This window comes from Leptodactylus fuscus, chromosome 5, assembly GCF_031893055.1.
Source record: "Leptodactylus fuscus isolate aLepFus1 chromosome 5, aLepFus1.hap2, whole genome shotgun sequence".
NCBI lineage: Eukaryota > Metazoa > Chordata > Amphibia > Anura > Leptodactylidae > Leptodactylus > Leptodactylus fuscus.
The window spans coordinates 18,870,528-18,894,541 of NC_134269.1; the positions used below are offsets into that span (position 1 = coordinate 18,870,528).

General features: G+C 45.6%; 1 protein-coding gene across 2 annotated transcripts in view; it reads right to left on the reverse strand.

Moving 5' to 3' along the window:
- Positions 1-13,974, reverse strand: part of DNASE2 (deoxyribonuclease 2, lysosomal) — a 34,114-nt gene extending 20,140 nt beyond the window's left edge. Inside the window, exons 1-3 of one of the 2 annotated variants that reach the window (XM_075272564.1) lie at positions 13,944-13,974; positions 8,611-8,703; positions 1,175-1,260 (exon numbers count right to left, since the gene is read on the reverse strand). In XM_075272564.1, the coding sequence (XP_075128665.1) occupies positions 1,175-1,229 (55 nt within the window). In that variant the 5' untranslated portion in view covers positions 1,230-1,260; positions 8,611-8,703; positions 13,944-13,974. The remainder of the gene's footprint in view (positions 1-1,174; positions 1,261-8,610; positions 8,704-13,943) is intronic. The other variant, XM_075272565.1, reaches the window with a different exon arrangement.
- Positions 13,975-24,014: the final 10,040 nt, after the last annotated feature.

Consider the following 24,014-nt stretch of genomic DNA (forward strand, 5'->3'; position numbering starts at 1 on the left):
TACTTGGGGTGCAGGGGCATGATACACTGAATGTAGGACTATAATACAATGACACTTGGGGTGTAGGACTATGATACACTGGCACTTGGGGTACAGGACAATGATACACTGACCATTGGACTATAATACACTGATATTTGGGGTGTAGGACTATGATACACTTGCACTTGGGGTACAAGACAATGATACACTGACAGTAGGACTATAATACACTGACATTTGGGGTGTAGGACTATGATAAACTGGCACTTGGGGTACAGGACAATGATACACTGACAGTAGGACTATAATACAATGACACTTGGGGTGTAGGACTATAATACAATGACCCTTGGGGTGTAGGACTATAATACAATGATCCTTGGGGTGTAGGACTATGTTACACTGACACTTGGGGTACAGGACAATGATACACTGACAGTAGGACTATAATACAATGACACTTGGGGTGTAGGACTATAATACAATGACATTTGGGGTGTAGGACTATAATACAATGACACTTGGGGTGTAGGACTATAATACAATGACACGGGGTGTAAGACTATAATACAATGACACTTGGGGTGTAGGACTATTATACAATGACACTTGGGGTGTAGGACTATAATACAATGACATTTGGGGTGTAGGACTATAATACACTGTACAAGTACAGCAGTGACTCCTTTGTGAAGACTCTAGGCAGCCATTTCTCTTACTTTCTGCATGTGAGCTTGTTCTTCATTGCCGCAGGAATCATTCTGATCATTCTGGGATTTTTGGGTTGCTATGGGCCCCCCCAGGAGATGGGCTTCCTACTGATAATTGTGAGTTGTCACTGGAATTGTTGATATTACTGCTGATACTCTGGTTGGGATGGATTTCATTTGGAGACATAGAAAGTATTTTTTTTTATTAGATTCTGTACAAATTCAGCAAAAAAATAAAATTGCAGCAGGTGCCATCAGATGCCACAATTTGGTAGATATAAGGAAATATTGCTACTAGGGGACAGTATATCTCTGTAGAGTCCGGGGGAACAGTGCACAGAAGCTGTACAAGCTTTATACAGGTCTCTGCCACGTGCATGAGCCCTAAAGCTAGTAACACACCAAACACGCCAAACCTACTAGTCATCCCTATTCTCCATTGCACATATTTGCTCATTTTGGCTAAGCATGCGTGTACTTACAATCGGAAGAGGAGAATAAGAAACTGGCAGCCAAAAGATTGGGCATGTACATCATTCAACATGCTTGATCCTTCCCGACATAGTTTCTGAAAAGAGAGTTGGAACACCCTATAAGATAAGGGCCGAAGTCAGCGTGTTCAACCGACCCTTATCTTTATGGGACTTGGGAAGCTTGCCTTATTATGAGACATTGTTACCGACACATACAGGGGGAGATTTATTATATACTCCAGTTTTCTAGCGTATAGAGCATGAAAGAAATCGTATGTTTTTTGTCCAAAGTGAATTTTTGTGCAAAAATGTGCATCTTTTTCTGTTTTTGGGCCACCCTCATCACTTTCCTGGAAGGGGCCATAGTATGGATGGCACTAGAGATGGGAGAATTTTTTCCAAAATACGATTTGGCAGGTACGCCAGATTTTTCTGATATGATGTGATCCGAATTAATTCATGGTGAATCGCGTTAAAAAACATTTATTTCTTGGCTTCAGAGAGCCTGTATAGTGGTGTAGAGCACTGTGCCTTGCAGTGGTTTTAGTGATGTCCAATAGGGGACATGAACCAGCGATGCACTAATCACTGGTCCAGCACATACACATGTACTGCAGCCTATAGAGGAAGTCAACCTATGCATCACTTCTGGGCATGATCAACCAGGTACTGGGGGCTACTAGCAGCCCGAGGTCACTGGTCAGACCTCGGACTGTAGAAGATGCATATCGGCACCCCCTGATCTCGCTGCAAGGGTGCCGAAGGGGACACGTAGCATGGTGGAACCCCTTGGATGCTGCAGTCATTTTTCATTATGGCACCCAAGGGGTTAAAAAACCCAATCGGAGCTGTGCTCTCACCGGGGGTTATGGAGCAGGGTGTTAGCTGACAACTCCCGTGGCTTCCGATAGTCGCGGCTTCCTGCTCCAGAGTAGGCCCAAATGAATGGGCCTAGTCCGGAGGGTGCTGCCGCGAGGCGGATACCGCATCTCATTGAATCTGCCTGAAGAAAGGGCAGCTGGCTTTTTTTCATGTTGCCGCTCACAGAAAAAAGTAAGCTTGCGGTCTACATAGACCGCCATTGTGAGGGGGCGGATTCTGACGTGGATTCCGCGCCAAAATCCGCCCCCTTTTGCCCAGCGTGAACGGGGCCTAAGATGTAGCTCTTGAAAAGGTAACTGGACCAATGACAAGTCGCATAACATGGTAAGGCTCTCTCCACAAAAAAAAAGAAGTCAATGGCTGGATTGTCCTCCATCAACAGGACATTATTCATCCCAACAATACTGGAAGCCAGCAGATTTCCTTCTGCATAATAGCAGTATTTATATGTATGACTGTGTTTTTCTTTGTGTCTATATATTTACCAGACTCATTTCCTTCTGTTTTCTATCACTTTCTAAATGAGTCTTATTGTTCCTGTGCAGTTTTTGCTGATATCGCTGGCACTGTAATGTGAGGTGGCAGCAGCTGCTCTGCTTCTGGTTTTCGCTGATGTGGCGAGTACTAACAATTGTTCATTGTCTGCGTCGAGGACGATAGTACCTTAGTATAGATATTGTTACCTGCCCCATAGGATATACCCGGCATCATGGGGCTGTAGATTTATAGAGAGAGGAATTGTATGTGGTTAGTATAATGGATGTGGGCAGGCTGCTGTAACCATGAACATGTGTTATAGAGCAGGAGATGAGCAGATTGTTATATGGTATTGTGGGAAAACATTCAGTATAACCTGACATTTCTATCTTTGCTCTTTCTATGCAATGCAAAATCTGCTACAAAAAAAGCAGATTTTCCGCAACGCGGGGCCTTAGTCTTAGTCTTCCCCCCTCCCATACACAAACAAATGTAATAAAAAGTGACGAAAATGTTGTATATACCCCATAACTATAATAACTATAACTTTACTATAATAATAATAATATAAAATAATAATTAATTATTATTAATAATATAATAATAATAACAATAATAATAATAAAATATTATTATTATTAATATATAATATTTTTATTTTTTTATAATATTATTATTATTATGATTATTATTATAAATATTAGGATGTTTGTTCCTCAATCACGCAAAAACGGCTGAACGGATTTGGATGAAATTCTGCACAGAGATAGATTGTAACCTCGATTAAAATATAGGCCACTTTTTATCCCGGTAAATGACATGGCTTCACGACTGTTAGGAATTTTTGTTCACATACTATATTACACTGCTCTTATCTCAGTTTCTGAGAAAGCCAGGGCTGTTATCTTTCTGTGTAAACACTCCGCTAACCCTCAGTGGTTTGTGTTCATGCATTTGCATATTATCTCATCTGCTCCAGGCAGTGCTGACACATTGACATGGGCAAACACCTTTAATCCAAATTGGCAGTTTGCCAATTTTCAACATACCAGGAAAAAGAAAATCTAATTTGTCGCAAACAACGAAAGTTATAAAGGTAGCCAGAAGTCACAGAGTTCTACTCAATCAGAGCTCAGGGGGATCATTGATGCCAAGAACACACTCATTATATGGTGTCCCAATGAGCTGCTGAGATACCGGAACAATCACGGGCACAGCTCGAGGAATGAGTTCAGCGACAGGCCAGCTTGACAGCTGCCGAAACGCCGGAGCAGGCGGATCATCTACGTCAAAAACACGCTTATTATATGATGTTCCAGCAAGCTGCTGAGATGCCGAAACAATCACAGGCACAGTGCAAGAAACAAGTTCAGCGGCAGGCCAGCTTGAGAGCTGCCAAAACGCTGGAGCATGCGGATCATCAACGCCAACAACACGCTCATTATATGGCTTCCAACTGAGATGCTGCAACAATCACGGGCACAATGCGAGGAATGAGTTCAGTAGCAGGCCAGCTGGACAGCTGTCGAAACGCCAGAGAAGGCGGATCATCAACACCAACATCACGCTCATTATGTGGCGTTCCAACGAGCTTCTGAGATGTCGGAACAATCACAGGCACGGTGTGAGGAACAAGGTCATTAGCAGGACAGCTTAAGAGCTGCTGAAATGCTGGAGCAGGCAAACCATCAATGGCAGTAATTTGCTGAATATAAGCGGATCATCGATGCCAACAACACGCAGACGAAGTCGCGGGCAGAGGCTAGTACCCCATAATGGTACCAGTAAAAACTACAGCTCACCACACAATAAAAGAGCCCCCCTACAGCTTCATAGATGACTATCCTAAAAACGTTAATGGCTGTCAGAATATGGTAATGCATAAAAAAAGTCCATCAATTTCTTATTGCTGTAATTGTAGTGACTAGGGGCTAGTTCACAAGGGGGAAAATGGTCATTGGGAATGGTCAAATCAATGGGAACCGGTCATTTCCTTTTTCTGTGAGTGGTTTGTTCCCGCTGGCAGAAAAAAGAAGCGACCTGCCCTATCTTCAGCCGGATTCCGCGGCTGATTCATCCACGGCGTCCGCCTCGCGACACCTCCCTCCCCACTAGGCCCATTCATTTGGGCCTAATCCGGAGCGGGAAGCCGCAACGGAATGCCGGTACACTGCACAGAACCCCGTGTGAACTAGCCCTAACAAAATAAATGTAAGATGTGATTTTACCACACATTGAACACCATAAAAAACAAAACTGAAATATAATGGTGTTTTTTCCCCGTTTCACCACAATAAATATTTTTATTGTTGTGCAATACAATATATGGAGAACTAAATAGTAAAAAAACACAAGTTCCACAGAAAAACAAGCTAAAAAAAAGAATAAAGAGAAAATCTCTGTGTCAATAAGGGGTTAAAAATGTATTTTTTGTTGTTGTTGTTGTTGCTTGTAAGGCTGAAAGCATTGTAAAAGATAAAGGTCTGCAGTCCATTAAAGAAGACGTATTATGAGAGCGAGGGCAAACTAGTGGCTGAAAGCTGGGATTCTATTATGTTAAAGGTGAGGTCATTAGTATTATGTATCTGCTGTCATATCATTATTGTACCCCTGTTACAAATGTATGGTCATACAGTACCTTACCCTTACCCTGTATTCACACGACTGAGTTCTACCCATGAAATTCGGTCCGTGTGTTGGTCAGACCTAGCAGCCTGAACAGTATGGCGGGAGAGGGACTCCTAGCAGTATACTTATCTATGATATTAGGAGTCCCGGCCTCCCAGGGATAGGCCAGGTTCACATGGGATTTTTGGGCCAGATTTTGACACGGAATCTGCGTCAGAATCCGGCTCAAAAAACCTCCTCCCATTGAAATCAGTGGAAGCCGGTCATTTCCTTTTTCCACGAGCGGTTTGTTCACGCTCATGGAAAAAAGAAGCGACCTGCCTTTTCTTCAGACGGAAGCGGATTCCGCGGGTGATTCAGCCCCGGCATTTGCCCCGCAACACCTCTCTCACGACTAGGCCCATTTATTTGGGCCTAATCCAGAGCGGAATGCCGCATGTTCCAGACATATTCTTTCCTAGAAGCATTGCCTCTAATGTAGAATAACGCCACAATAGCCTTCCTTGTATGGACTATATACAATGGCACACACAGTGCCTATGGTGCCGTAATAGGAAGCGATAGCGCCTACTTGTGTCACAGTGCACTACTTGATGATGTTGTCTGTGCCTAAAGCACTCACAGATACCGTGCACAGTCGTTGTAAACTTGAGTAATGTCTCCAGTGTACAGCAGACCCCTCCTCATATTGGCCTGTTATAATAATGACATCTATCTTTTCCTATGCAGGGTTGTTTTCCTGCAATTCTTGAAGGAGTGAAAAAGAACAGCGTGGCTCTAGGGATGGCAGCAGCTGCTATAACAGGATGGGAGGTGAGGAAATGAATGTAATTATGGTATTAATGTATTATTGATTTACATTCTGCGTTTGCATGTGTATGTCTGAGGATTTAAAGGGGACCTGTCACTAGGCTTGGAGCCACTAAACCGCTGGCATCTCCTCATGCAGCCGGGGTTTAGCGTCCCAAACTTGCTTATATCAGTTCCGGATGTTCCTCTATTCTTAAGATTAATAATGTCTTACAGAACTGAGACTGGGACACATCTGCAGTATCTCCAGATGCATAACACCATGAATAGTACACGTCACTTCCATAAGGTTCACACGGGGACCCGAAAGATGGAGAGCCTGCCCACTTAAGAAGCAGTTACCTTAGACTATAATGGGGTCCGACAGTTTTTTGTTAAGTGTCCGACCAATTTCAGTCCTTGCAGGAACTTTTTCTCAGCCAATTTTAGGCAGAATCTGGAGCTAAGCCTCTTACAAAGACTCCAACACAGATGTGAACCCAGCCTACCTCATGCATGTTCCCTGTGCCCCTTTAACGGTCACACCCACTTCTATGGGGAAGGTGGCAAGGGCAGCGCTGTTCCTATCCTGGGAATAGGGGATAATTGTTAGTGGTGGCAAACTCTCTAAATCTAATATAACTGTAATATAACCATAATGGCCCCTGCACACAGTATTATGTCCCCATAATGGCCCCTGCACACAGTATTATGTCCCATAGTGACTCCTGCACACAGTATTATCCCCTATAGTGGTCCCTGCACACAGTATTATGTCCCATAGTGGCCCCTGCACACAGTATTATGCCCCATAGTGGCCCCTGCACACAGTATTATGTCCCATAGTGACCCCTGCACACAGTATTATGCCCCATAGTGGCCCTTGCACACCGTATTATGTCCCATAGTGACCCCTGCACACAGTATTATGTCCCTCAGTGGTCCCATCACACAGTATTATTCCCCATTGTGGCCCCTTCACCAAGTATTATCCCCCATAGTGGCCCCTGCACACAGTATTATGTCCCCATAGTGTCCCCTGCACACAGTATTATGCCCCATAGTGGCCCCTGCACACAGTATTATGCCCCATATTGGCCCCTGCACACAGTATTATGTCCCATAGTGGCCCCAGCACACAGTATTATGTCCCATAGTGGCCCCTGCACACAGTATTATGCCCCATAGTGGCCCCTGCACACAGTATTATGTCCCATAGTGGCCCCTGCACACAGTAATATGTCCCATAGTGGTCCCATCACACAGTATTATGTCCCATAGTGGCCCCTGCACACAGTATTATGCCCCATAGTGGCCCCTGCACACAGTAATATGTCCCATAGTGGTCCCATCACACAGTATTATGTCCCATAGTGGCCCCTGCACACAGTAATATGTCCCATAGTGGTCCCATCACACAGTATTATCCCCCATAGTGGCCCCTGCACACAGTATTATGCCCCATAGTGACCCCTGCACACAGTATTATGTCCCCATAGTGTCCCCTGCACACAGTATTATCCCCCATAGTGGCCCCTGCACACAGTATTATGTCCCATAGTGGCCCCTGCACACAGTATTATCCCCCATAGTGTCCCCTGCACACAGTATTATCCCCCATAGTGGCCCCTGCACACAGTATTATGTCCCATAGTGGCCCCTGCACACAGTATTATGTCCCTCAGTGGTCCCATCACACAGTATTATCCCCCATAGTGGCCCCTGCACACAGTATTATGTCCCATAGTGGCCCCTGCACACAGTATTATGTCCCTCAGTGGTCCCATCACACAGTATTATCCCCCATAGTGGCCCCTGCACACAGTATTATGTCCCATAGTGGCCTCTGCACACAGTATTATGTCCCTCAGTGGTCCCATCACACAGTATTATGCCCCATTGTGGACACCCATTAACAATTATTATACTCTGGGGTCTTTTCAGACCCCAGAGTATAATAATTGGAGACTCAGGAGGGATACAAACATAAAAAACACTGTTACTTACCTATCCCCGCACTCCTCACTCAATGACGTCATGTGACCAGGGGGTCTGCGTCGCGACACATAACGACACAGGCCCCGGTCATGTGACGTCTGAGACATGTAGAGACATGAGACTTGTCATGACCTGACAAGTAGGCCCGAAGCCTGCACAGCGTGGAGAGGTAAGTATCAATGGTTTTTATGTTCCCTTACCTCTACCCGGCCTCCGATCATTATACTTCAGACCCCCCGAGTATAATAGTGCTTGTGGGGCCCGCGGTGTCACTTACTGCCAGGACTGGTAAGTAAATAGGGCCCGTTACTGGCTGGAGTAACTCCAGCCAGTAACGGCCTATTAAAAAAAAAATTGCAGTGGTAGCGGCTGTCACCAGACCCCTAATGTCCCGGGCCCCATGGCAGCCGCTACCCCTGCTACCCCGGTAGTTACGCCCCTGGCCAGGACAGATTTGCAACACTTGCAACAACAGCAAGCAGAGATCAGTCATGAGGGTATAGAAAAATTAACGGATAATACATCGCTCTTAAATTTGCCCCCTGCCATACTGATTTCCATCTGTATCGGACGTTTAGCTGAGTCTTGAGTCTGAGTTTTGCTTTTACAAGGGTGCAATATATAAAACAACTGTATATGAAGTAGGACATGGACTGGGACACACAACCTACCTGGTACTGAGGTGCGGGAATCACCTCTACTAGCACTGATAAATTACCTTCATGGTGTAACTGAGGAGCCTCGGTAGGGTTATGGAGCAGACTCTGTAGATGATAAATAAGTTTATACGGCTTGTTGTGAAATATTATAGCTAAATAGTTTATAAAACCTTCCCTGTGGCAGCCATGTTGGAAATACTGACTTTCTCCCTGCATTTCCTGGTGTGTGAGCTGACATTCATACATCTTACACTTGGCTGAGTGCCGCAGTCTCTTCTTTGTTTACGTAGGCCTGTCTTCTTATATGCTGACTACTTAGTAGAGGTGGTGCAGGATAATGAAGCAATGTCCCATTTACTTGAAGTGCTGTATAAAGAGAGCTGCAGTCCCTTCAAACAGCAGCTTGACGGCATGGCCAGAAATCTAAGGGTAAGTTCACACGGAGGATTTTGGTCAGGGTTTTGAGGCCGTATTCACCTCAAAATCCTGACCTAAAAGACGGCTCCCATTGGAATCAATAAAGCGAGCTGCTCATTCTTCAGGCGCTTTGCCTCGTGTTTCGGCCTGAAGACACTCCCTCCTCCGGACTAGGCCTATTCATTGGACCTAATCCGGAGCAGAGTACGCGACTGGCAGTGCACTGGCATTCAGTCACGGCTACTCGTCTTTTGGACCAGAACCTGAGGCGAATCTCATGCCCACTTTGCGGAAAAAAATCGCAGCACGAACATGCTGCGATTTCCAAAACCATTGCAGATTTGAAAATCACAGCATGTCAATTATATCCACGTAAACGTCGTCTGCACTTACCCTTACCCTACAGATCTAATATTGATGGACTCTCCTAAGGATATTGTGGTTCTATAAAACTCATTGAGACTAAGGCCCCATGTAGCAGGTCGCCACCAAAAAGTGTTGCAGGAAAAATCATGATGGAAATACAGAAAATCCGCACTGTTTCCCTCTACAGACTTTCCGCTTCGATTATGTCTATATGGAAAATGCCAGTGTTTCCGTAGGTATAAATGACGTGCTGCGATTTACAAAAATGAAACGTTTTTGAAATTGCATCATGTCCGCTACGGATATTTTTCTGCAATGTGTGGATGGGATTAGCCAGAATACATCCACTTTGCAGGTACTTTAAGGCTAAGGCCCCACGGGCTTGAAATGCCGCGCTAAAGCGCTACGGGAACAACCGCGGCATGAACAGAGCTTTGAACAGAGAGTTCACGGAGTTTTCCTCCACTGATACAATTATATCTATGGGTAAGCCGCCGGTAGAAAAATCTGGGAGTTTTTAACCTATTGTCAGCCTACAATGTAGTGGACAGTGTCCACGTGAGTAGTCCACAATACCGACATACGGCACAATGTTCTCGTATCTGGATCCTTTCTACGGTTCATTTAATAATCTCACTTCTGCGTTCACTTTGTTACGTTTTATTATTACCTTTTACTAAATATTGTATATGCATTGTTAATAGTTCCTGTATTGTGTCTCTGGAGGACACCGATTTATACGGGAACGGCAATTAAACACAATAGAAAATCATTCAGAAGCCGCCATGCCTCAGGCTCAGCCCATAGACCTTCAGCCATAGAGTATAATATGTCGCTGAATGTTTTATCTCCGCACACTGAGCCATTCTCTCTTTTTCATTTCCCCTAATGAGTCTCTCTCCAATCTCATCCTATATTGTACGGAACACAATAGCCGCCTATGAAATGAACATCAACAGCGATGGACGCCTGATTGCCGCTTCCTATGACAGGAACAATGCCCAGAACTGAGACAATTTGGACAATTTTTTCATTACTGATGCCAAAGGGAAATGGTAGGAAGCAATCAGGTATAGTCCAGTCTAACAAATACCCCTCATGTATATATGTGGATACATATTTGTGTATAATCACTACGTATATGAGGTCGTGCAGCTGCTTGTATTTCCAGCCTTTGAACACTAGAGGGTGCCAATAGTCTTAGAAATATAGGTGGGTTGTCGCTATACTAAATCCACTACATTATATAACTAAATTAAAGCTACAGATTGTGTAAAGATTAGAGATGAGCGAGTTGTATTCGATCCAGTGGCGGATCCAGGCTTTGCGGGGCCCTGGCCAATTGACTTTGGCGGGGCCCTACTTACCGGGGGGGTCTGGGGGTCCCATCCTGTCCCTCCCCCAGGATTTTTTGAAAAAATTATCTCTAAAAATGCATTTTAAGGCGTTTTTTTAAACTAGTTAGCTGTGTTTGACCAACTTATAAAACTGACCTTATTTGTGTATTATTAGCTGCATTGGGAGCGCGCACGCAAGGCCAACGGCATAGAGGCGACGTCGTCTCGCTGCTGGCTTTGCATATGAAACCCCGCCCACCAATTGACGCAAGAAAACCAGGAAGAAAGAAGAGTTTACAGCAGTGAAGACTGGTGAGTAAGGGACATGGGAATACCCCTTTAAGGGCCTCGCGCTTCTAACCCATACCTCCCAACTTTTGAAGATTAGTAAGAGGGACAAAATGTGCGTCGCTCTCTCCGCAGTCTCACTCACTCACATACTGTAGTTGTAGGCGCGATGTGACATCATCACATCGCGGCTACAAATGCCGGAGCTCAGCATTAAAGCAGGAGCTGAGCTGTGACAGCTCCTGCTTTAAACGCCTATGTATTCAGCTCATCGGTGTCCTACGGACGCCGATGAGCTGAAATCGGGACATACCTCCCGCCGACCGGGACCGTTTTGTTAGGCCTGGGCCGCGTCGCGGGGCCCCAGGCGATTGCCTGGCTCGCCCGGCCCTGGATCCGAATATACTCACTCATCTCTAGGTCTAACCTTAGACTAGTCAGTGTAGAGATAATCCAGATTTATCGTCCAGCATCAGTGACTGTGATAAATCTGGTGTCTTTTCAGACTGCCTAAGTTTACACTGTCTAACTATTAGGAAATGTGGGCCACTGTCTGGGAATAAAGCCAAACCAGAAGAGAAACCCATCCGCAGACTGATGTTTCGGTGTTATTGCATAGCAGGATACTGGTTTGGCTAGGTAAAAGGTCATAGACAAGGATCAGCCGGTGTACTATGTCTCCTTAGGCAGGCCGACTCTGCTAAACAGTGACAAGTGTTTCGGCATGCATTAGTCCATGAAAAATAGTTATTAGCAGGGATATCCTAATGGTAAGTTCACACAGCAGATTGTACAGCATCAGATAGATTTCCTACCTAAGGATAGGTCATCAATATTAAATCCCAGAAAACCTTACCACCTAGTGATGGTGCTGAGCGGTGAGCAACGCCCTCCTAGTACTAGTCTGGGCGGTAAGGAGCGCCCCCTCTGACAGTACAGCGCTATGGACTCTACTGTCAGGAAGGGCGTGCATCACAGACTGTCAGAAACGCCCTTCTGACAGTGAAAGGCTACAGTAATGGCACCGATAGCTCTTCAGCAGGAGCACACAATGGGAAAGCCAAATTCAGCGCACTGTCAGCTTTCTAGCGGTATATAAAACCGCATGTGCCCAAGGACATGAAAGGTCTTCTTTAAAGGGATCCTATCATTTAAACTCAGTTTTTTCTGCCTTCCACGTAGGAATAGCCTTCAGAAAGACTATTCTTCTCCTACCTTTAGATGTCTTCTCCGGGTCGCTGTTCGGAATATAATCCAGTTTTCATCGGTATGCAAATGAGTTCTCTCGCAGCATTGGGGGCGGTCCTCAGCATTCAAATAGCACTGGGGGTGTTCCCAATGCAGCGAGAGAACTCTCCAGCGCCGCCTCCATCTTCTTCTAGGACACAGGCCAGGGGCAAAGCCAACTGCGCATGCCTGCCGGCCGCAAGAATATGGCCGCTTACAATACTGTGCAAACGGCCATTTTCTTGTGGCCTGTGGGCATGCACAGTCGGCTTTGGCCTAGAAATTTGAAGCCAACCCCTGAAAGAAGACGCGAAGAAGACCCGTTTCTGAAGAAGATGGAGGCGGCACTGCAGAGTTCTCTGGCAGCATTGTGGACGCCCCCAGTGCTGCAAGAGAACTCATTTGCATACCAGCGAAAACCGGGATTTCTACGGAACGGCGGCGCAGAGAAGACATCTAAAGGTAGGAGAAGAATAGCCTTTCTTAAGAGTATTCCTACGTCATAGCCAGAAAAAATTGAGTTTAAATGATAGGATCCCTTTAAGTATTGCTTTCAATGGCAGAAGATTGGGTAAGGTCCTAAATGAGAGACTTCACCTTATTAACTCTCTAGTAGAATACTTAGGTTAATTTCACACTGTGTAATTTGCAGAGATATTTGAGGCGGTCTTCCACTTCAGATTTTTCTCCAAATTCCAGCCCTAGTGACATGAAGCTTGTGGGTCCCAATGTAAAATTGGTACGAGGTCCCCCTACAATTCATCATTTATAGCACTGCTCTCCTCATATTAGGTAGATAATCTTATGAAGAGAAATTCCTCTTAATTTTCCACCACCATAATCGGCCACGTTCTAGCTGTAATGCAATGCCGATGCAGTGCACCGACATCCCGTCACACTTTTCTGCTGCTGCTTAGGCCCATTCATCTGAGACAGGGAGTCTCAAGACACAGAATCCACGGCCGAATCAGCCACGGAATCCACCATAAGATCCAGCAGGACACAGATTTTTTTCAGTGTCCTGCTGCGATCTCTACCTCCCATTGAAAACAATGAGGGGCAGATTCGGAGCGAAATCCGTGGTAAATTCTTACATGTGATCATACCCTCATTTTTCTGCTTGACCAAGTTCCGCCGCAGTATCTGCCATGGAATTTCACAGATTGCCAGGTGGAATTTTTCCGCCTTCGGGTAAGTTCACACTGGGATTTTTGGGCCGGATTTTGAGGTCGTATCCACCTCAAAATCCTGAACAAAAAGACGGCTCCCATTGAAATCAATAGGAGCCGCTCAGGTCTTTTTTCAGGAGCCGGTTTGTTCCAGAAAAAGAAGCGAGGTGCTCATTCTTCAGGCTGTTTCGCCTCGCGATTCGGCCAGAAGACACTCCCTCCTCCAGACTAGGCCCATTCATTGGGCCTAATCCAGAATGGAGTGCACGACTGGATGCCGGTGCAGTGCACCAACATTCAGTTGCGTCTACCTGGCTTTTGGACCGGAACCTGAGGTGTGACTGCACCTTCTGCACCTCCTCAAGTTTCGTCTCTGGCTAGAGATGAGTCGGTCACTGGACCTCACAGGTTCATATGACCTAAGGAACATTTCTCCACATTTGTCAGGCAGAACTGGCAGCGAACGTGTTAGTATTGTGTTAGTGAAGCGGGTTTACACGTATGTAGAGAACACACAGTAACACATCGGCAGCCTATTTACCTTCCTGCGCCTCAGAGAAGCTGAACAAAAGGGATCCTCGCACTTCCTGGAACAGTCACAGGAAAGCTGTGTCATGTATAATGGGCGTGTGACGGCCTCCGCTCTCACATACCCTACACTTCACACACCGGCTGTAGGAGAGTCACTCTCTGCAAGATCAGGGGACACACCAATGTATTACTAAATAAATATGTAATATACAAGAGTGCTAAACAGGTCGATAGCAAGCATCAGGGTGCCCATGTGTGAATTGTGCCTTGTGGATGATTACAGAAGGGAATCTGCATAAAGGGGCATTCTAGCCCGTCTACCCAAACTGCATCTTCTATCATTGTGAACGGATATTTGGGGAGCAGAAGCATAAACTGAAGCCTATGGTCCCAATGTAAAATACTGGTGTTTCTCTATGGCAGAGGGGTTGTTGGGTAACATCTGGCACTAAGCCCTGAGCGCCCCTATAACTTTGACCCTTAAAGAAAGCTCTATTTCTTATTTCTGGCATTCACCAGACCTTAGGATAGGCACAAGTGGCCTATCTGCCAAAATGTCGCTCTCCTTTCCTCTGTTGATTTTTGGGAAACACTGCAGCGGAGTCTGTAACGGTGCAGATGTGAACGTAGCCTTAGGAATGGAAGCCATGACTGCGATATGAGCTGAGCCTTAGGTTATTATACTATTACTGTAACCAGGTTGGAGTGAATATTGACAGGTTATGTTTAGAGATGAGCGAACAGTGAAATGTTCGATATTCGTTTCGAATATCCCCTCAATATTCGACTATTCGAATGAATATCGAATCCCATTATAGTCTGTGGGGAAAAAACGTTCGTTTCAGGGGAAACCACAATTCAACTTAGGAGAGTCACCAAGTCCACTATGACACTTCAGCAAATGATGACAACACTTCTGGAATGCAACTGGGACAGCAGGGGACGCATGTCTGGGGGCATCTAACACACCAAAGTCCCTGTATTACACCACTAATAATGCGGGAGCCGATTTTTTCCCATAGGAATGCATTGACCAGCGTTGATTGGCCGAATGCCATACAATGTACAGTGGGGCAAAAAGTATTTAGTCAGTCACCAATAGTGCAAGTTCCACCACTTAAAAAGATGAGAGGCGTCTGTAATTTACATCATAGGTAGACCTCAACTATGAGAGACAAAATGAGAAAACAAATCCAGAAAATCACATTGTCTGATTTTGTAAGAATTTATTTGCAAATTATGGTGGAAAATAAGTATTTGGTCAGTAACAAAATTTCATCTCAATACTTTGTTATATATCCTTTGTTGGCAATGACAGAGGTCAAACGTTTTCTGTAAGTCTTCACAAGGTTGGCACACACTGTTGTTGGTATGTTGGCCCATTCCTCCATGCAGATCTCCTCTAGAGCAGTGATGTTTTGGGGCTGTCACTTGGCAACACGGACTTTCAACTCCTTCCAAAGGTTTTCTATAGGGTTGAGATCTGGAGACTGGCTAGGCCACTCCAGGACCTTGAAATGCTTCTTACAAAGCCACTCCTTCGTTGCGCTGGCGGTGTGCTTTGGATCATTGTCATGTTGAAAGACCCAGCCACGTTTCATCTTCAATGCCCTTGCTGATGGAAGGAGGTTTGCACTCAAAATCTCACGATACATGGCCCCATTCATTCTTTCATGTACCCGGATCAGTCGTCCTGGCCCCTTTGCAGAGAAACAGCCCCAAAGCATGATGTTTCCACCCCCATGCTTTACAGTAGGTATGGTGTTTGATGGATGCAACTCAGTATTCTTTTTCCTCCAAACACGAAAAGTTGTGTTTCTACCAAACAGTTCCAGTTTGGTTTCATCAGACCATAGGACATTCTCCCAATACTCTTCTGGATCATCCAAATGCTCTCTAGCAAACTTCAGACGGGCCCGGACATGTACTGGCTTAAGCAGTGGGACACGTCTGGCACTGCAGGATCTGCGTCCCTGGCGGCGTAGTGTGTTACTGATGGTAGGCTTTGTTACATTGGTCCCAGCTCTCTGCAGTTCATTCACTAGGTCCCCCCGCGTGGTTCTGGGATTTTTGCTCACCGTTCTTGTGATCATTTTGACCCCACGGGGTGAGATTTTGCGTGGAGCCCCAAATCGAGGGAGATTATCAGTGGTCTTGTATGTCTTCCATTTTCTAATTATTGTTCCCACAGTTGATTTCTTCAATCCAAGCTGGTTGCCTATTGCAGATTCAGTCTTCCCAGCCTGGTGCAGGGCTACAATTTTGTTTCTGGTGTCCTTTGACAGCTCTTTGGTCTTCACCATAGTGGAGTTTGGAGTCTGACTGTTTGAGGGTGTGCACAGGTGTCTTTTTATACTGATAACAAGTTTAAACAGGTGCCATTACTACAGGTAATGAGTGGAGGAAAGAGAAGACTCTTAAAGAAGAAGTTACAGGTCTGTGAGAGCCAGAAATCTTGATTGTTTGTAGGTGACCAAATACTTATTTTCCACCATAATTTGCAAATAAATTCTTACAAAATCAGACAATGTGATTTTCTGGATTTGTCATTTTGTCTCTCATAGTTGAGGTCTACCTATGATGTAAATTACAGACGCCTCTCATCTTTTTAAGTGGTGGAACTTGCACTATTGGTGACTGACTAAATACTTTTTTGCTCCACTGTACAGCATTCAGCCAATCAACACTGGTTCTGCCGGAAGCTCGTCTGTGAGGAGGCGGAGTCTAAGATCGGTCTACAGCAGTCTCCATTGTGGTCCGATCTCAGGTATAGCAGAGTTGACACAGTGCTGCTACATCTCAGATTTTCGCCTCCTGGGCATAAAGGAACTACTCTCCTTTGTGACAAATCAGTTCTGCAGCTTATTGAAGCTCTCTCTTTACCTTTGTAAGTTATTATAGTTCTAATAACAAAGTACGGAGGCCATTTCAATTGGCTGTTCCGTTTAAAGTTCTAGTCTTCAAGTGTGCTCTCCCTTGGGGTTCTTCTTGCTAGATCCCCAGTATTGTGCTGCTGTAGGATGAAAAGGAAGCGTAGTTATGGTGTGAATCTAGTCTTAGTCTCAGCAGCAGCACAAAGCTCCCTCCCTATGTGTTATGTATTGGTACATGTATTGGTTGGTACTTCCTTTCTTATATTGAGGAGGGGGAGGGGTTAATATTTAACCATTTGTTTGTTCATTAAAAATGCCATTCTGTTCCACCAGCACATGGGCAGAAATACCCCAGTATTGTGCTGCTGTTGGGACTAAGGGAAAACAGACTAACATCATAATCTACATTTACCACTGACAGGAACAACTATGGATGTCATAGAGACTAATAATCCAGGAGAAGGATCTTCTTGAGCTCTTTTGCCAGTATTTAGTATAACTTGTAAGCATAATGGTATATACAATTAGCTCTACAAATAATATATCTAAGATGTCCTCACCCCAGGTATCACCCAGTACATCTCCCACACCCACACTTAGTGAAACGGGTGAGAATTTGTTCCCATGGATGAGTCAATCTCATAGGATAGAGCTAAATTTAGGAATGATTCTCAGGTGAGATTCTCCGGCAGAGCAGGCATAAGGCCCCATTCCCACGGCACTTATTCTGACACGTAAACACGTGTCAGAGCGCGGTGCTTCAAAACAGATCCCATTGACTTCAATGGGTTCCATCTTACGCGCTCTACACATTGAAATCAATGGGAGGCTTTTTAAATCCATTGATTTTAATGTGGTACGCGCATTAAACGGAATCCATTGAAGTCAATGGGATTCTGTTTTGAAGCGCCTTGCTCTGACACATTTTTACGTGTCAGAATGAGCGCCGCGTTACTCCGTGGGAACGGGGCCTAATAGTTTTACATGACCCAGAATGTCTGATGTAGTGAATGACGACTCCTCATGATAGGCTATGGACCTATCATCTGTATGGAGCCGCTTCCAGTGCCTGTCCTGTACAGAATATGGGGCTGAAGCAGAAAGCTATGTCTGCTCCCTTCGCTTGGCTTCCACTTTGCAGGCACTGTGACGTCACATACATTGGCCACGTTGCCTGATCGCAGCTCAGTCCCATTCCAATGACTGAGCTGGGTTTCGATACCAAGCACAGCCTCTGTACAAATGTACAGCATAGAGATCGGTAAGTACTGAAGAAGCTGCAGAGCTCACCTGAACGTTGCAGCCTCTTCAAACAAGTGTCGGACCCCCGCCAATCTATAAAGTCTGGAAAACCCTTTTCATGGCTGATATGGAAATAACTGAATGTGGCAGAACATGACTATTAGACGCTGTTTCTATAGCTTCATTGTGGTAAATGTAAGTCACTGAAACAGAGTAGAAGAGCTGTGACTCCTGATGTGTCTGGCTGAGATAGGAATACCCCTGACCCTGCTATTAGCCTCCATGAATTCTAGTTATGCGCTCGATCAATGAGAAAGCCCATTAGGACTAGCAGAGATTCACCTGGCAGTCACCCAAGCGCTCTCCCCGTATAGATGACATCATTGATGAACTTTTCTCCAATGAGAATGTTCTGTGTTAAGTCTCCATTAGGGTTGAGCCGATCTTGAGATTTCAGGATCAGTTTTAAAATCCGATCCCGATTGTGAAATTTGCTCGATCGCCGATCAGGATCCGATCTTTCCTGATCCCGATCGCTCAATCCTATTAATGAATGGGGTTGAGCCGATCTTGAGATAACCTCTGACCTCGATCCCGCAGGAAAAGATCGGGATCGGAATTCCTATAGCGATCATGAAATTTACTCGATTGCCGATCAGAATCCGATCTTTTCCGATCCCGATCGCTCACCCCTAGTCTCCATTGTTACATGCGTGGACAGATTTCATATTCTCATATATCACTTACTGTAATTCGTCGTGGATGTGGTTTCCATTGCAGTCCCCTTTGTGCAGGTATAAATTCCAGCTGCGGTTCAGTTAAGACCCGTTTCTATCCTGGAGCACGCCTGACTCAATGGGGGTTATTTATCAATTGCTCCCTTTTTGGCCATAGTTTTCGCAGGTGCGCCTTTTTTTTTTTTTAGATTACCGGTAGTTTTACTGTGGTTCTTATTTATGATATACGCCACACATGTTTACAGCAGTCATGGCCATAGGCAGCAATAGACTGGGGCCGACTCATTGAGGTCTATACCGGCTACCAATAAGTATTTGGACACCCGTGGTCTGAGCGGCAATTACAGCCTCCGGGGCTTTCCACAAGTCCTTGTATGACGGCTAGTGGTATTTTATTCCATTCGACTTGGAGAAGACAGGTAGGTTCTTTCACCGATTTTGGTCGGCTGCTGCACCCCTTACTTTGGCGATCCAACTCATCCCAGAAGCGCTCGATAGGGTTGAAGTCTGGGCTCTGGGCAGTCCTGTCGATTAACCTGATTGTCACTGTACCACACCATGGTAGACTTCACTACATGACAGCTTGCGTTGTCATCCTGAAAGTAACATTGGTCCGACCCATAGACCCGCCATAATGTAGGAAGCACACTGTTATCTAACATAGTGCAAGAGGCGTTGCGTTTACCATGCACTAGGTCCATACCAGGAGAAACACCCCCAGACCATAACTCCACCTCCGCAGAACTTTACTGGGTGTCCAAATACTTATTGGTAGACAGCGTATGGGAAGGCTTTCTAGACATTCTCTGTGCAGGAAAGGGGAGTAGATAAACTGTGACATCATCTATTCTCAGTAATGGATGCAATGATGTCTCAGTGGTGTGATCCATAATGTAAATGAAGTGACTGCTGCAAAAACAGCCCCTATAAAATTGGCAATTGTCAGTATATTATTAGGCATAGTGGCCAGAGTGAAAAATGCAGGATATAATTTTTTTAATATAGAAAACCAAAAATGTGATTATAAACTAGGTCATATTTTGGTGACACATTCCCTTTAGGTCAGAGGAATATTGCCTGAAATAATGTGTCGGTGGAGCTTTAAGAACGTGCCAGGGACTCCGGAGAGACAGCCGCTCTTAGAAGCAGGCAAGTAGAGGGGGGGGGGGGGTCCTAAAGGGAAGACCCCCCATCTATTACATCATAATAGGGAATATGGTCATACAAGTGCATCAGAGGAGGTCAGTGCTCCATAGGGGAGCATATAACTTCACAATACACACACAGGCTCACTATTAAACAGGGGAGAATCCATTTTTCTTCAGTACCTAGAATGAAAGGTCTGTGTTTATTGGAAGCTTACATGGTAAGTTTTTGGTGGAGGTCCCGGCCGTAAGACCCCCAACCAATCAGACGTATCAATACAATATGATATAAGCTACAGCCTTTAGTACCTGACTATATATTATATGTTCACACCACACACAGCCCTGGCAAAGCAAACATTACATTCCTGACTGATGTGCGATATCTCCTCTCATAACATTCCACCATTTCCTTTATAATCTTTACACAACATACATTTCTGGCCTTACCGGTCCGTCCACATACCGGCCTGCAGATAAGTATCACTGGGATGGCTCTGTATGTAGAGACTCCTGAGGTGTCTGGTATAAAGCTACACACGCACTTATAAAGGGGGGCGCCATTCCTGCGTACGCCACCCGGAACTCTTGAAAAACCTGTAGCGTGAGGCGGCTGTCACCTCTCACCTCCTGAAAGGGACGTTGCGAGAAAGTTATGTCACAGTTTACAGGACAGGAACCTGTGGCGAGGAGACCACACTTACAACTATTTGTCCTGGGGCAACCGATCCTATAAATAATCCTGTCATGTAAACCTTTCCAGGAATTCTTGCAAGAGGTCGTGGGTGATATTACGCTTTCTAGTGATCACTTGGGACAGCGCTATATATGTAAGCAAAATAAAATATATATGAGCAAAGGCCGTATTCAGACGGTCGTAATGTGGCCATATTTTATCAGCCGTGGGGGAAGGGGGCAGTGGTTTCGATTTTTGCTGTCGAGCCCTATACAAAAGCTTGTGTGCAGCATAATCCCTGCACAGGCTGCACCGCCATGTCTTCCTATTGCCAGCCCTTAGATTAATAGCTCAGTCACACTCTGGTGGGTTATCTGCAGTGCAGACGGCCGGTGCCCAGGAACACTGCGGACCACGTAGTGGGATCGGCTCCATCGGTGTGTGTCCGCTGTAATGTACAACGCCTGCACCCACTGACGTGGAAGGCAGAAGGGAAAATAACACTTCATTCACTTGTATTTTCTTAAGGAAAATCCTAGGTGTGTTCTCTGGAAGGTAAATATTTAATGTAATGTTTAATGAGACTGCTCTGTAAACAGCACCTTAAAGAAGCCACAGGAATCATGCGACTATAGCTGAACACTCGCACCGGACTCATAGGGGTTGTCCGAGAGTCACACGTATATACCAAACTGGCACAGGAAGGTAAAAACATTTCTATATACTTATTTCTTCTCCTGCCCTGAGCAGACACTAGGCCTCGGTGCATCTGTAATAGGTGATGTCACATGGCTGCAGGTTACGGTCACTGCTGTATGACATTATGTCACTATGGATTGTCACTGAGGCCTAGTGTATAACCTGCTCCAACAGTATTACAGTGTAATACACAGACATCAGGACGCGCAGACCTCTCCTAATACACAAACATCAGGACTTTACGAGCGCTCCCATTGAAGTGAATGGGAAGTGTTCGGGAGCCTTCCGCAGCGCTCGTGTGTACGGCTGTGAATGAGGATTTTTACAAGCCCGGCGTTACTCTGTGTGAAGGCAGCCTAATACACAGACATCAGGACACACAGACCTCTCCTAATACACAGATATCAGGACACGCAGACCTCTCCTAATACACAGACCTCAGGACACACAGATCTCTCCTCATCCTAATACACAGACATCAGGACACACAGACCTCTCCTCCTCCTAATACACAGACATCAGGACACACAGACCTCTCCTAATACACAGACATCAGGACACGCAGACCTCTCCTAATACACAGACATCAGGACACACAGATCTCTCCTCATCCTAATACACAGACATCAGGACACACAGACCTCTCCTAATACACAGACCTCAGGACACACAGAGCTCTCCTCATCCTAATACACAGACATCAGGACACACAGACCTCTCCTAATACACAGACATCAGGACACACAGATCTCTCCTCATCCTAATACACAGACATCAGGACACACAGACCTCTCCTAATACACAGACCTCAGGACACGCAGACCTCTCCTAATACACAGACCTCAGGACACGCAGACCTCTCCTAATACACAGACCTCAGGACACATAGACCTCTCCTAATACACAGACATCAGGACACACAGATCTCTCCTCATCCTAATACACAGACATCAGGACACACAGACCTCTCCTAATACACAGACCTCAGGACACACAGAGCTCTCCTCATCCTAATACACAGACATCAGGACACACAGACCTCTCCTAATACACAGACATCAGGACACACAGACCTCTCCTAATACACAGACATCAGGACACACAGATCTCTCCTCATCCTAATACACAGACATCAGGACACACAGACCTCTCCTAATACACAGACATCAGGACACGCAGACCTCTCCTAATACACAGACCTCAGGACACATAGACCTCTCCTAATACACAGACATCAGGACACACAGACCTCTCCTAATACACAGACATCAGGACACACAGACCTCTCCTAATACAGACATCAGGACACACAGACCTCTTCCTAATACACAGACATCAGGACACACAGACCTCTCCTAATACACAGACCTCAGGACACATAGACCTCAGGACACACAGATCTCTCCTCATCCTAATACACAGACATCAGGACACACAGACCTCTCCTAATGCACAGACCTCAGGACACACAGACCTCTCCTCCTCCTAATACACAGCATCAGGACACACAGATCTCTCCTCATCCTAATACACAGACATCAGGACACACAGACCTCTCCTCATCCTAATACACAGACATCCGGACACACAGACCTCTCCTCCTCCTAATACACAGCATCAGGACACACAGATCTCTCCTCCTCCTAATACACAGACATCAGGACACACAGACCTCTCCTCATCCTAATACACAGCCATCAAGACACATAGACCTCTCCTCCTCCTAATACACAGACATCAGGACACACAGATCTCTCTTCCTCCTAATACACAGACATCAGGACACACAGATCTCTCCTCCTCCTAATACACAGACATCAGGACACACAGACCTCTCCTAATACACAGACATCAGGACACACAGACCTCTCCTCCTCCTAATACACAGACATCAGGACACACAGACCTCTCCTCCTCCTAATACACAGACATCAGGACACACAGATCTCTCTTCCTCCTAATACACAGACATCAGGACACACAGACCTCTCCTAATACACAGACATCAGGACACACAGACCTCTCCTCCTCCTAATACACAGACATCAGGACACACAGACCTCTCCTAATACACAGACATCAGGACACACAGACCTCTCCTCCTCCTAATACACAGACATCAGGACACACAGACCTCTCCTAATACACAGACATCAGGACACACAGACATCTCCTAATACACAGACATCAGGACACACAGACCTCTCCTAATACACAGACATCAGGACACACAGACCTCTCCTCATCCTAATACACAGACATCAGGACACACAGACCTCTTCTCATCCTAATACACAGACATCAGGACACACAGACCTCTCCTAATACACAGACATCAGGACACACAGATCTCTCCTCCCCCTAATACACAGACATCAGGACACACAGACTTCTCCTAATACACAGACATCAGGACACACAGACCTCTCCTCCTCCTAATACACAGACAACAGGACACACAGACCTCTCCTCCTCCTAATACACAGACAACAGGACACACAGACCTCTCCTCCTCCTAATACACAGACATCAGGACACACAGACCTCTCCTCCTCCTAATACACAGACATCAGGACACACAGACCTCTCCTCATCCTAATACACAGACATCAGGACACACAGACCTCTCCTCATCCTAATACACAGCCATCAGGACACTCAGACCTCTCCTCATCCTAATACACAGACATCAGGACACACAGACCTCTC